Source organism: Peromyscus maniculatus, chromosome 11, assembly GCF_049852395.1.
Source record: "Peromyscus maniculatus bairdii isolate BWxNUB_F1_BW_parent chromosome 11, HU_Pman_BW_mat_3.1, whole genome shotgun sequence".
Classification (NCBI taxonomy): domain Eukaryota; kingdom Metazoa; phylum Chordata; class Mammalia; order Rodentia; family Cricetidae; genus Peromyscus; species Peromyscus maniculatus.
The window spans coordinates 74,400,628-74,415,119 of record NC_134862.1 but is presented as its reverse complement, the minus strand read 5'-3'; the positions used below and the strand labels follow the sequence as shown (position 1 = coordinate 74,415,119).

Genomic DNA, 14,492 nt, shown 5'->3' with positions numbered 1-14,492 from the left:
TCTCGGCAGTGATGGTTTAATTCTTGGCCGAAAGACGAAATCAGAGTTACACACAAATGAGAATCTAAGAACATTAGCACCAACAGGCCATTGTCTTTACAGTCTTCCTGCCTGCCTGTCCCAGGAGCAGGGGTTTGCTTAAGACCACACAGCTCTGTGCAGGTAGTTCCTGTGAACCCCAAGAGGGGTCACACACAGAAGATAAGGACCAGTTGTCAAGGCCAGGGGTTTGTAGCCATGGCCAGGCTCCGAGGAGCAAGCCTCCACATTCATTTTTCCGCTCTCCACAGCCATGATGCTGCCATCTAGTGTCTGAGGCTTGGAACTCCAGCTTGGGTTGTCTGGCCAGGGAAAAAACTAGGTGCTCAGCTGTGCGCACCAGACTCGATGCCTGCCTTCCTGGATGCAACAGGGCCCAGAGCTGGCGTCCGGAACACAGCACAGGAACCAGGCCAAGGGGAAAATCTTCATAAAGCAGCAGCAGAGATGGGCCATGGCCCTACAAGTGACCCTGTCAGAATCAGGACTGAGATATTTAAGCAAACAAGTGGCCAAATGGCCCACCTGCCCCTACCCATGAGTCCCCGCGGAAGGCCTCATGCCTGCCACTGCTCAGAAGTTTGCAGCTAACACAGCCTAGTTTAGCTGCGATGGTGGACTTCCACACAAAAAGCAGGTGTCCTCCACCGAGGACAAAGGAGGATGGATGGGACTACTCTCCCTCTCTCCCCGGCCCACCTTCTCTCTAGCTCAGTTGAGCAAACCAGAATCCCTGAATAGGCAAAAGCATGGTTCTGGCCCCTACACATTCTCCAAGACTCGGTCGAGGTGGTCACCTGCTTCGCTGGCCCGGCCCTAGGACTCCAGCTGGAACACTCAGCTCCTCTGGAGCCACAGTCCTGCCATCACAGGATGCTCTGCATCCACAACAGCATCCTCTGGCTCTCTCTCTCTCTCTCTCTCTCTCTCTCTCTCTCTCTCTCTCTCTCTCTCTCTCTCTCTCTCTCAGTCATGGTGTTACTGCCCCAATGCTCAATGAGGTGCTTTATAGGCCTGCATGCTGGGTAGATAAGTAGGCCTCACTCCATTAAAAGGCGTGGGTTTTCATTGAAAACACTGAAAATTCCATTTCCTAGGTCAGTTTAGATGATCTCTCCCTGTATGCCAGTGAGATCAGGGGATCAGCCAGTAGGACTCGGAGGCCTCAGCATCCTTTCCATAAAGCCTAGGCCAGGGCAATTGAGAAAGACCTCTCTGACCTTTGAGTCTTAAGCCAATCTACTGCACTGACAGACAACCCATCCCTAGAGGGCAAGGCCTGTGCCATGTTCCACTTGCGTGCATACTGGTTAATCAGGAATACGGTCCCTCCAGACACCGGACAAGTACTAGAAAAAAAGAACAGAACAGAAATGCTGCCAGGAGTGTGAGCAGTACCTGTCCTCAGGCCCCTGCCACTCCATCCAAAACCCTGCCAATCCCCTGCACAGCTCTCCTGGAGGAGGTGGCATTGACGGAATCAACCACACGAAGACAAATGTCTTCAGTGAGCTGCAGCCCAGGAGCCACAGGAAAAAGATACTGCCACACCAGGAGCCAGGCAGCCCACAGAACACACTGGAAAAGTAATTCACTCTAGAATGGTCGCCTGGCGGCAGACATGGCAAAGGCTTTGGAGTCTTCCTTTGCTCTGTGAGGTGAAGATCGCTGAACCTAGCCTATCCAGGCTTAAGAGCGGCAGGGAAGGCGGTCTTCCTGACCACACAGCAAGCACCCAAAGCCCAAACTTCAAGTTCTATCTCAAGGAGCAAGAGGGGTCCATGCCAAGGAATCCCACCTGCTCCCCCACCTTTGCCTCCGCTGCGGCACCCTCTTCACAGCCGGGTCTCAGTGGTGGGCACTTAGGACTGCCCCAAACAGCCAAGTGGGACAAAGACACACAGCCAGAGCGTGCAGAGACCTCTCTGCGTGTTCACTGGGTCAACACTCAAAAGTATACCAATGCTGGTTCATCCACTGGTCATGTTCCGTTTGTTCCTGTCTCTTAAACTGCAAATTCCGAAGACATCAGAGATCAGAGCTGGAAACTATCTTGGAGATTACTCGTTCCAACTCCTCCCCACTCGCTCCCATTTCTCCAAATGGCCTAGTGACAGGACACGATGTTCCGGATGATACCCAAAGACCGCGCTGGGCCAAGAACCCAGCCTGTGAGCTCAGCTCCAGCGCCCTTTTTACCTTGTGCCCACCCCGAAGCTGCAGCGACGGTCACCATTGCTCCTGGGAACTGAGGCCAACTACGTCTGTCAGTCACTCAAGTGCCTCCCACATCTGTGTGAGGGACTGCCCCCCCCCATTCTTCCCTGCTGTACGTGACATCACAGCCCCAGTCTTAGTGATGTGCCCTCATTTCCCGGGTTTTTTAATTTGGGAAACGAAACGCCTGGTACTCAGCCTTGTCTTTTATAGTGGTTTCTTCCTCCTTTGCAAACACTAAAACATCTGTCAACAAAGAGGCGGGTAGGGCCGGCCCCATCTCGGATGGCCTGTGGCCTGCTCTTACAAGTCAGCAGCAGGTGCCACCAAAGGCCAAATCCTAATTAGGGCAGTAGACATGGGGTGTCTGTGTATGGTGCTCCTACTCCTGAGTGCTCCCTGGACTGTCTCGGGTTTAGTCTAGTACATGTGGGCCCATGCTGCCTGGACCAATCACACAGAACCCCAGATGGTCTTGCATCCCATGAAGTGCACAGAGTAGGGACTGCTTCTGAGACCATGGGCACTTCTTAGACCAGCAGGGTGCTGGTGAACACATGATCCACATGGTGGCTTCCCTTTCCACCCATGGTCTCTAGTGCCCCCAGAAACAGCAGCCACATCTCCATCTGCTTTTTCAGTGTGCTTTGGAAGCCCCGTTCCATCCCAGGGACCCCGAAGCCGCCCACTTGGGCCTTCACAGCAGGACACTGAAGTCAGAACTTTCGGTTCTCCTGGCTGCACAACCCCATGTTTCCTTCCCAGCGTCCGGCCCTCCGTGAGGGGTGACGTCTTCCAGGGCCTCGGCACAGACGCCGGCACCGGTAGCCCCACGGCGGCCCCAGTTCCCTCGGAGGCCTTCATCTCTGTTCTGCAGCTAAGATGTCCCCTTCTTCAATGCTCTGCAGGGGCAGCCTCTGATTCAAAAGAGTCCTGCTGCCTCGGCGCCCCCCGAAGCTAGCCCCTGGGACGGTCCGAGCTGTGAACAAGACCCCTGGCAAAGCCTCCTCCCCAAATAAGTTGATTTTGGCTTCAGCCTCAATGGCTTTAGCCAAGCTGGCTGCGTAACTGTCCAAGGATTTGTGTACTTCAGCTTTCACATGAAGAATGGAGTTCTTGGCAGCCTCTGTGGGAGAAGGCAGAAAAGAGGTTAGCCAAGAGCCAGGACCCATGACCATCCCGGGAATATGGCCTCTGTTGGTCCGATGCCCCAGGGATAGGAGACAAGAGATAACATGTATGGATTTTGACGTCAGATTCCCCAGGCTAAAATTCTGGACTTCCCAATTTACTACCTGAGAAATGCCAGGCATTATTTTCTAGTTTAGTTTCCCCATCCATAAGGAGAAGAAATCTCTTACTTCACATGGTTACTGTGACAAGTCAGTAAGTGAATTCTTCCTAAAGTGTTTTAACCTTGATGTCTTCGAAAGAATTCTCTTCTCGCACCTCCCCGGAACAGCCTCACTCGTGGCTGTGAACTTAGAAACCTCATCCCCACCCAGGGGAAGTGTCGTTCCCTGCTAGCACCTTGCTCTCAGCACCAGACCAGCAGAGGGCGCTTCAAGACCTACCCACCCCATGACAGAGGGCAGGCTTGGCTCTGTGTGGGAGGTCTGGGGAGCAGCTGGACTGACTCATTATCCTGCAGGAAGGTAGTGCAAGCCAGGAAAGGCTGCCGGCTAGCTCTGTGACTGAGTCTACTTGGCCAGAGAAGTAGGTGCTTCGGTATCTTATCCTCCAAGCTCCTCCATCACCTCTCCCCTCCACTTGGATGGGAGTGGGACGGGGTGCAAGGAGATCAGTAATGGGTCCATATAAATGGGCCCGTATTTATTTTCACACTCAGCATTTACGCCTTAAAATCCAGGGCTCCAGCAGACTCATGGCTCCATTATGCCAATGGCTATTCTCACTCGGTGAGATGCCTACACCCTAGGGCAGCCTGAGTGGCTGGTTCCTCTGTCTACTTGTCTCCTGGGCATGTCTGGATGGGAAATCAACCCCAAGTCCCAGAGCCACACGGATGCTGAGTGTTACTGCAGGAAAGCCCAGTCAATGGACTCTCCTCCCCTAAGGCTTCAGGTCCACTCATCAGGATGGCAGCTTGGCCTCCACTCACTAGGCCATTTTTCTACTGTCCATTGGAGGTTCCTCACTCTCTCCCTGCGTGTGTGTGTGTGTGTATGTGTGTGTGTGTGTGTGTGTGTGTGTGTGTGTGTGTGTCTACAGCTGCATTTGCCCCACCTTAGATGCTGTGTGCTCTGAGTCAGACGCCTTGGAAGTCAAGCTTCCAGTGGCACCAATAGAGCTGCAGTAATCAGAAGGAGGCAGAGGTGACAACGCCTTGGCGTGCTCTGTGGGAAAGCCGTGGCTAGGATCCCCTCCCGGCCCACGCGTTTTTACTGAAGCAGTCCCACAGACCAACCTTTGATCTGTTCTACTTCGTCCTCAAACGTCACGGAGCTCCTTCTCTTGGGTGGGCACGTGCAGTGGGGGGCAGGGTTGTCGTCAGAAGCGCAGTCTTCCAGCAGCATCACGTCTGTCCCTAAAGCGAAGGACAGACGGCACACATGTAGCTCCAGACACCACGGCCTCTTCCCCCTGCCCCTCCCCCCCCAGTGCCTCGTGACCCTGACTGCCAGCCTTTCCGTCCCAGGAGCAGGTTCCGCTGACTGTCCTGAAGCAGCTGTCTGAGAGAGAAACAGGCTGTGTGTCACCCATCCCAGGGGTTCAGACAGCAGTGGGCTTGCCACAGCATCAGCTGACCAGATAATCTAACCTACTGTCAAAAAAGAAAAAAAAAGGAAGAAAGAAAAAGGTGGGCGGCACCTGAGGAACAACACCCAGGGAACCCAAGGTGTCCCCTCCACCCATCGCCTTAGGACACTGTGTCCTGGAACGCTTGGTGGGAGAGGGTTGGCACCATCCGTCGAGAAAATTCTGTCTTCTCCGAGGCTGTGCCCTTCTTCTGGCAGCCTGCCCATCACCTGGCGTCTCGGAACTGACCTGAATCCCCCTTCTGTGGCTGGAGGGAAAGGCTGGCCTCTGTTACTCCCCAGGCTGTCTCCCCACACTCAGGCAGAAGAGCCCTGGCCCCTGCCACTCGCTCACGGAGCCCCACTTGGCCCCCGACTTCACCAACCGCTCTTTCTCCACAGCCCAAGGGGACCTTTCCAAAGCTCCCACCAGTGGGGGCCGGAGAGAGGGCTCCGCTCTGAAAGGTTCACAACCAAACAGACAAACGCTCCCGGGGCTGCAGAGACAGAAGAGCTGGGGTGGAAGGCAGCGCTGGCTGCTGGTTTGGGGACCGGGTACCACTCCCTCCGAGGCCCACAGCATCAGCCGCAGATGTGGCTGGGTGTCTCAGTTCTCCAACAGAAATCCATGAACTGAGTGGATGCAGAGACGCTTCCTGCCTCCGACCATGTTTGCTCCCGCCCAGGACCACTCAACAAACATGGGATCCAGCTGCCATGGCTCCCACAAGTCCAAGGAGCTGGCCCTAACATCAGGAAGCCGACTACAGGAAGGAGGCCAAGAACCAGGCAGATGGACGCCAGGGCCTGGCCAGTCAGTTATAGGATAAGTAGTATAAAGCATAAGTTCTTCAAATTTTTACTTTCTTTTCTATTTTTTGGGAGGGGGGTGATGGTGGTTTTTTGAGACAGGGTTTCTCTGTGTAGCCTTGGCTGTCCTGGAACTCACTCTGTAGACCAGGCTGGCCTCGAACTCACAGAGATCCGCCTGCCTCTGCCTCCCAAGCGCTGGGACTGTAGGTGTGTGCCACCGTGCCTGGCTTAAATTTGAACTTTTCAAAGGCTTTACTGTACTTTGAACCTCACCATGATACCACATGGTAGGGAGAGAAGGCACCGAGAGGCCCATTTAGCAGAGGGGAAAACAGAGGCACAGGAAAACTTAAAGACTCAGAGCCATGTGAGAAACCCAGCTCCCACACCTTACCCCTCCACCACGCTCTTTCCGGCAGTCCTTGGACAGCGGTGAGCCTCCCAGCAGCAAGCAACACCGCAAAGTTACACTGAGTGAGAGGATTTCAGAGTGGGAACAGTACCTGAATCCTGGGAGTAGCTGAAGCCCGTGTCTCCCGTGCTGCTGCTGTGTCCCAGGGACTGTCCGCCGGCCATGAGAGCCGTGAGGTGTGGGGACAGGCCCAAGTCTGAAAGGCAAAGTGGGCATTGATGAGATAAACCGGCTGCTCGGGTGGGCCTCGGCTTTGGGTTGGGCAATCGGCTCTCCAGTTTCTGGCCCCCACAGGACCTGGCCTACCAGCTCCGTTCTGGACACCGTCCCTTACAAAACCTCACTCCTGACCCACGGGAGACAGCCGAGCCCCAGCTGCCTCCCCCTGACTTTGACCCTTGGTCCTTTCTCACCACGGGGAACCTTCCTGACCATGTCAGCCAGCAAGACAGACGGAGGGGGAAGCTAAGGTGAACAGTCACGTGAGGGAGCCTTCCAGGCACACACAGAACACTTAACTTCCAGGAATTCTACTTGAATAGATTTAAAAACTCTTCCCAAAGGTGGAGTCTGGAGAGGCTGCAAAGCAGAAGGATGGAAGAAGACCGAAGAGTGACCTGGGAAAGAGAACTGAGTGACTCCAGACAAAAGAACCAAGGTTGGCAGAGGCCTGGAAAGAGTCTCATTCTCCGGTAGGGCCGCCAAGGCTTGGGAAGCACAGGCCCAGGAGGCTGTGGGCTCCACAATCTCTGTTGGAGGCAGCTGGACCCCGCCAGGGCTCTTCCCAGCCTCGGAACCCCCTCCCAAGTGTCAGCAGAAGAGAGGGAATGAACCAGGGGCCGTGGCCCGGAGACACCAGAGGGAGAGGGACCCAGTAAGACTGGGGAAGCAAAGAGAAGCCACAAGAGAACTCTCCCCAGGAACACCAGCCTGAAAAGACGTGTGGGTGCTGAGAGCAGGGAGGCCATGGAATGGCCCGGGTGGTCCACCCTACAACAAGGAAGCCTGCTGGATCCATCTCACCAGAGGCTTCCTCGTGTCTTCCTACCAGAGGCGAAGGGATGACAGGGGCCGCCACACAGTTAAAGAAAGACCCTAGCATGAGAGACAGAGACAGAGACAGAGAGACAGAGAGAGAGAGAGGGAGAGAATGAGAGAGAAAGAAAGGAGTAGGTCTAATGGGAGACAACAAAGAGATCTTAAAAATCAATAATTGGGTACTTAGTCAAGTTCAAAAAATAAACCCATTGAGAAGAGTTTGGGACTATTGAAAAAATATGAAGATAAAAATCTCTTAGAAATTGCAAACAGGCCTAATAGATTTAATGGCCACTATGGTAGAACTTAATCTCTAAGCCAACAGTGTTGAAAGGTAAGGCTGTTATCACAGAAGGGCGTCAGTTACCTCACGAATGGCCATGAGGCTGTAGAGGGAGGCTAGTGGTTAAGAGCACTTGCTACTCTCGCCAAAATCTAGGTTTGGTTCCCAGCACACATTTCATGGCTCAGAACCTTGGGTAAGCCCAGTGCCAAGGGATCTGACGCCCTCATCCAACCTCTGGCAGCATCAGGCTGTGATACACACGCATGCAGGCAGGCAAAACACTCATCTTCACAAAATGAAAATCAATAAACGCAAAAGAGGAGGAGAGGGAGAATGGTCTTGGCTTAATAAGGACTTTGGCCCCTCCTGCTCTCTGGTTTTGCCTTAGTCTTCCTAGGGGAGGCGCCCTCCTATCCTGGCGGTTGTGAGAACGCAGGGCGCTAGGACATACTATACTCTTCCCTTTCTTCCTGAGAGCCAAGGAGGGATGGGGAGGGTGCGGTGGTGCACAGGGCTTTTTCACACACGCAGCTGTCACTTTGCTTAGCGTTAGTTATGGGGCTGAAACTGGAGAAGACTCCCCCAAATCTCCCCCGCACCTGCTTATCCCCCCTGGCACATGGGCTTCTGAGCATGGCTATTATGTTCAATAAAGGCCTGATTCGAGGAGCGGAGCCCCTCGGGGCTGTCTGCCAACCGGGATGGTGGCAGCCACAGTGTATTTGGACACCATCTCTGAGGCTGCGGCAAAAACCAGGAACGTGTGTCTTGGTCTCCTCTAGTGAGAGGGATCGTTTGAGCCAGACCACTGTGGCTCAGCTGAGAAGCATTCTCCTCCAAAGAGTAGACACAACTACCCTGAGACTCCATGGAACACCACCATATCCCACGGGAACGGGCCACCTCTAACCATTCCAGTGAAAATGCACAGAAGGCCAGGTCCAGGGACCAGGTTTACTCCACAAGAACATGCACCAGATAAAAGGCGCCTGTGCATTTAAGAAGCTCAAGAGTAGGGTGGGATTCCGAGGTGCAGCAGGGATTGAACTAACCCAACGACTTCATAATGCCATGCCACCAGGAGAGATGTTTAGAAAAGGAAAGGAGGAAAACTCAAAGGCCTCAGTGTTATTTACCACCCCGCCCCCCAACCCTCAGACCTCCCAAGAAGGCTGACATGAGCCTTCTTCTGAGTGAATGACAGATGGAACCTTCCTTCCCAGGAGATAACTACAGAGCTCTGCCCTCAGTCACCAGGCATCTGCACATCTGGGCATTGAAGTTTGTCCTTGGGCCCCAGGGCTGGGCTGAGCAAAAGAGCTATTGAGTTCTTGCCCTTTGGAAAAATGGTCCTTTTTTTCCTCCCTCTTCCAGGAGCCCCCATCCGTTTGTATCATGGTTTAGCATCCAACCGAAAGTTAGTGCTCAGCTCACCTTTGGGACTAGGAAGTAACCTCCACTCCACGGCTGCCCTACCCACCATGAGGTAGCACTCCTGATGGCCTCCGGTGCCCTGGAGGTCTCTATTCCTAGAGGACCACCCCCGTCCCCACCATGGGAATCTGCTAATGAGACCTCACAAGCAAAAGGACTTGGTGGCTCAGTGACAGCTAGTACCCCAGTGATTATGGGTGAACTGAGCTCTGCATAAAATCACCTTCTGTCACGTGCTTGGGACATTCCAGGCATGTGTGACATTCTGCTTCTGCTGTTGCATGAATTATCAGGACCACTGATAGTTCCACTTACTGACTTCTTGGGTGACAACTTTTCACATACTGCACAAACGTACCATAAAACCATGGCAGGGCCTCCATCTTGCCGGCCATCTTTTGTTCCCATTGTGAATACCTGGGCACTTGCCTCCCCCAGAGAGCAAGCTTGAAAGCAGGTTAATGGCAAGGGAGGTAATCTGGGTCCAGGAATCAGTTGCATTTCAAAGTTCTGTGTGCCGAGGGCAATGACAGGGTCTGATTAGCCTGGAGGCTCAGGGTTGCCCCTCCTGGTCAGGAAGACAGTGGGTACTGCTGGCATGGACAGCCATAGAGTGTATACCTGGGATAGACCCATATTCTGTCTTGCTCCCCAGCCCCTAAGGTATTAATATGGCTGACTGACCTCCTACAGCCAGGCTCTCAGGGAGAAAAGTCATTGCCCACTCCCAGGCCTGGAGAAGCCAAGGATTCGGAACCCACCAGCCACAAAGATGCTTTTCCCTAAATGAGCCTCAGACCGCCAATGGCTTTGGGTTTGCCAACCCAACCACAGTCTGGTGTTTTCCAATGGCTCCCACAGCCTGGTAGTCCTTTCCAGGATAGTCAAAAACAATCCACATAGTAAATCTTGGCCAAGAATTGGATGTTCCTTTTTGTTCCAGCTACTCTTTCCTCTATCATTCTCTGCCCTCATTCTTTTTCTTCTTCATTCTTAGTTTCAATGGACTAGAAAACATCTACTAATTTTTGCCAAGAAGAGAAGTTATTACAAAATCTGAGCCAATAAATTCACCAACAACATGAAGTCAAGCACTGAATGTACCTTCTGGTTCCCGAGTCACACTTGGGAACATAAGCTGGTAAATGACAAGGGGTAGGCGCTTCAGACTAATAAATAAAGAACCATGGAGATCGTCTTCCTTCCTATGGTCAAGAAAAAAAATTACCAGATTTCCCCTGTCCAGAAATAGCTCTCCTCTAGTCCACAAGGTAAATCAGTCCGCAGACGTATGTCACTGCCACAAGGACAGGGCATCTTGTCATCTCTGGCCCTGAGTGTTCCTAGGTAATAGGAGTCATCTTTTGCCCTGTTGAGGGTGAAGGTGGAGGATCTCTGTTTCCTGAAGAGGAGAGACCAAGTAGGTCTTAGTCATCTGGCAAGAAGTGAGCGCTACAGGCTGAAAGAGGAGTGTTGGGGTAATCTTTTTGTACACTGTGGGAAGATGTATCTCTGTCTCTATCTCATCTGTCTAAGGCACCTTCTGATTGGCTTAATAAAGAGCTGAATGGCCAATAGCTAGGCAGGAAAGGATAGGCAGAACTTCCAGGCAGAGACAAGAACTCAGGGAAAGAATCTGAGGTGGGAGATTTGCCAGCAAGACTCGGAGGAAGTCAGGCATACAGTAGGGAGGAGAGGTATTGAGCCATGTGGATTGAGAACGTAGATTAATATAAATGGGTTAATTTAAATTTTAGGAGTTATTCGGGAACAAGCTTAAGCTAAGGCCAAGCTTTCATAATTAATAAGAAGTCTCAGTATCATTATTCGGGAGCTGATGGTCCAAAGAAAGCTCAGCTATAGAGGTGCTCTTGAAATCTCTTTCCAGTAGCTTAGCTGGGTGATGGTCTTCCTCCACGTGGCTCTAAAATCCCAACTACCTTCACTTCAGAACAGCATAACCACACCACAGTGAGCAAGATACACCAGAGCCAGCTAGCATCGGTGGGTGGGAGCAAGAGGAAAACTAGGATTTTCCCAGTCTCAAAGCATCTCTGCCAGTGTGTGTGCTAATTACAATGGAAACAGTGCTGAGTGAAAAAGGCTGACAGAGCACACCTGAAGAAGGGGATAACTCAACTAATAATGAGATATCCTGGCACGCGTGCCCCTAATCTGATCCATGAACAGGATCCTACCACTCCTGTGGCATTCTTGCCCAAAATACACAACATCATTCTGAGCACCAGGGTGCTTACTCAGGAGCCCTCTACAAAAGCCCTGACCAAACCTCTGCAGAAGTGCCCAGGCAGGGCTGAGATATAACATGTGTGGGGCTCTAGGGCTGATCTTGTACTCTAGTTATGTAAGTTGATAACACTATGGGAAGTTCCCTGTACTATTTTTCCAACTCTTCTAACCTAAAATTTTATATATATGCTGAAAAACAACATCTACTCTCTGATTAGAGCAACTCCTCAGGGTCCTGTCAAGGGCATTATGACAAATGCTAGTGATCGTCTAGTGGTTGTTGTTGTCATGGGGTGTATGTCGGTGTGTGTGTGGGTGTCCTCCAGATAGGTTAGCTCCGAGCACTAGACAATGACGCTTTGATGGAAGGTTATGGTTTGGCTCTGATTATCACGGCTTCCCCCCTCGTCCCCCCCCCCACAGACAACAGACTACCCCCTCCCCCATATACACAGACAACAGACTACCCCCTCCCCCATATACACACAGATAACAGACTACCCCCTCCCCCATACACACAGACAACAGACTACCCCCTCCCCGATACACACAGACAACAGACTACCCCCTCCCCCATACACACAGACAACAGACTACCCCCTCCCCCATACACACAGACAACAGACCACCAGGGACCATCAGAAGAAACCACTGACCCAGGAGGGAGAGCTCAAGGTGACGTGTCTGAGAGGAAGGACTGGCTAAGTGAAGCCACTGAGGCACAGAAAGAACATCCAAGGGAGGTGACACAGAAGGAGCATGCTTGCCAGAGGAGAAAGCAGCCTGGCCCAAGGCTCAGATTCTCCCTTCTGCAGTAAAGAAGTGCCTATCCCCTCCAGCCCGTGAGGCCCCGACTAGGGTTCCGGAAAATGGATTTGCAAATCACAATGTCCCATTCTCAGGGGAATGTGCACCTCCTCCTCCTCAGCATGCTCCTTCAGCAGCTAAGTGGTGGAAGGCTGCTTGGGAGTCACTGTGGCTACCCTGGGGTGGCCCTTCACAACAGGAAGTCTGTGCCTTGAGCCCTGAGGCCACAGTCATCCTGAGAACTGCTATACTGACATGACAGACCCTTAGTAACTGAGAAGGACACCCCCCCCCCCCCGCCCTCCCTCCCCCCCCCTCCCCCGTGACAGCGGCCTGGGGGTGTAGGGATGCTTTGCCTAACAGGTTCCCAAATTACCTGTGATCCTGTTGGAGATGCTGAAGAGTCTGGAGGTCCTCTGTCGCTGCACAAACGGTTCCCGGTAATAACGGTCCCCAAAGCACATGCCCAGGAGCTCCTTGCGGACAGTCTTGTTCCAGAGCCCATAGATCAGAGGGTGGCAGATGGCACTGGTAAAGGACAGCCATGTGGCCCAAGTCTCCAGGGCTGGGGAGACATAGTTCTTCCCCCAGAGTGCCTCTGAGGTAATGACAACCATGTAGGGGCCCCAGGTGACCATGAAGGCGCCAATGACCACCAGAATGGTGATGAGGGCCTTGCACTGGTTAGCTGAATAGACCACACCTTGGAAGGCATTTCTCCTGCTGCCTGAGGAGGAAGTGGAGGTACTAGAATTCTTCCTCCCACTCCTCTGGGCATCCTCCTCCACAATGACCACGGAGCCACAGTGCACTTTCCGGGCCTTGACCCTGGCCACACGGAAGATGAAACCATAGCATACTAGCATGATGAGAAAGGGGAACAGGGCACACCAGATCTGCCAGAAGACGGTGTAGCCGGGCTCCCGGTGCCACGCAGCCACACACATCCACTTGAACTCGTCAAATTCCACCGACGACCAACCAAAGAGGGGCGGCAGGCAGCCAATGAGGGAGTGGAGCCAGATGTAGACGAGAGCCATCACGGCCCGGTTCCCTGTGATCTTCATGGGGTACACCATTGGATACAGGACAGCGTAATAGCTAGAAAAAAAGATAAGGGAGGTGAGAGGCGACGTACAGGGAGGCAGGATGCCCTACTTTCTTGGGTGGGGACTTTTGTACTTCTGGCAACTAAAAGACCCCTTCACCCAACCCTCGCAGACAAGCAACAGGCTACACCATGTCGCCCAGTTGCACGATAGCAAGGACGTGGTCCTGTGTGCGCGTCAGCACATCAAAACCTTCTTGTGTTTAAGAACTCAGCTATCTTGAGGGGCATCCTATTGTCTTCAGCTAACCTCTTCAAGGACTATCCTGGTTGGTTTCTATTGCTGTGATAAGCACCACGACCAGCTACAACAACTTGCGGAGGACAGGGCTTATTTGGCTAACACTTCTGCAGCACTGTGCACATCTGGGAAACAGAGATTAATAGGGCTGTCTCGAAGGCAGACTCAGCTAAATGTTGACAGCATAGTAAACACGTCTGGTTCGTGACAGTCATGTAACATGTGACGGTAAAAACCATGACCAACGCTGTTGTTTTCCAGACCGCTTTTAAAAAAAAACATTTTAGGCAGGGTCTCTTTATTATGAAGCTCTAGCTGTCGTGGAACGCTGGCCTCGAACTCACAGGGATCCACCTGCCTCTGCGTCCAGTGTGCCGTGAGTAAAGGAATGCACTTCCATGTCCAGGTCCATGCATCTTTGATTACTGTGTCCTTTTCCCTTCCCCTCCTGCCCTGTCTCCCTCTGTCGCGTACAGATGCAACTTGTTCCGACACTTCACATTTTTAATCTACACAAATGTTTCCTAGTAAAGAAAGAAACAGCACCCGCTATTCACACATCTAAAGACACTACATTTTCCTTTAATTCTTGGTTTTAGGTTCTTTTATTTTATGTACATGAGTGCTTGTTTGTCTGAATGTTTGTATGAGCCTGAGGAGGTCAGAGGAGGGAGTCGGAGCCCCTAGAACTTGAGTTATAGACAGTTGTGAGCTGCCATGTGGGTTCTGGGAATCGAACCTGGGTCCTCTGCAAGAGCATCAAGTACTCTTAACCATTGAGTTAATCTCTTCAGCCCCAATTTTTTTTTTGTTGTTGTTGTTTTTTTAATAACACAGCTTAGTCATAAAGATCTGGTCAAGCCCCTGTGAATCCATCTTGTGTTGACGAGGGAGATGAGCTATTTCTTTAAGACAACCAGGTCATGGTGACTCATTATCATCTGAAGGAAGTTCCTTCTCCACTCACAGGTACTCCAGTGAATGAGGTCAGGCAGTAAGGACTGAGGTTCTAGTGAGGTGAATCTGTCTATGTCCAACCCTGTCACCTGGTTTCTGACTCTCAGATGCTACGTCCTTGGCATGCACCC

General features: G+C 52.2%; 1 protein-coding gene across 4 annotated transcripts in view; it reads right to left on the bottom strand.

Annotated features, from left to right (window-relative positions):
* Gpr161 (G protein-coupled receptor 161) overlaps positions 1–14,492 on the bottom strand; it is a 41,286-nt gene continuing 26,794 nt past the window's right edge. For 3 of the 4 annotated variants that reach the window (XM_042258490.2, XM_042258489.2, XM_076547908.1), the window contains exons 3-6: positions 12,432–13,156; positions 6,332–6,436; positions 4,685–4,804; positions 2,973–3,382 (exon numbers count right to left, since the gene is read on the bottom strand). In XM_042258490.2, coding sequence (XP_042114424.2) covers positions 3,117–3,382; positions 4,685–4,804; positions 6,332–6,436; positions 12,432–13,156 — 1,216 coding nt within the window. In that variant the 3' untranslated portion in view covers positions 2,973–3,116. Of the gene's footprint in view, positions 3,383–4,684; positions 4,805–6,331; positions 6,437–12,431; positions 13,157–14,492 lie in introns of all 4 variants that reach the window. The other variant, XM_076547909.1, reaches the window with a different exon arrangement.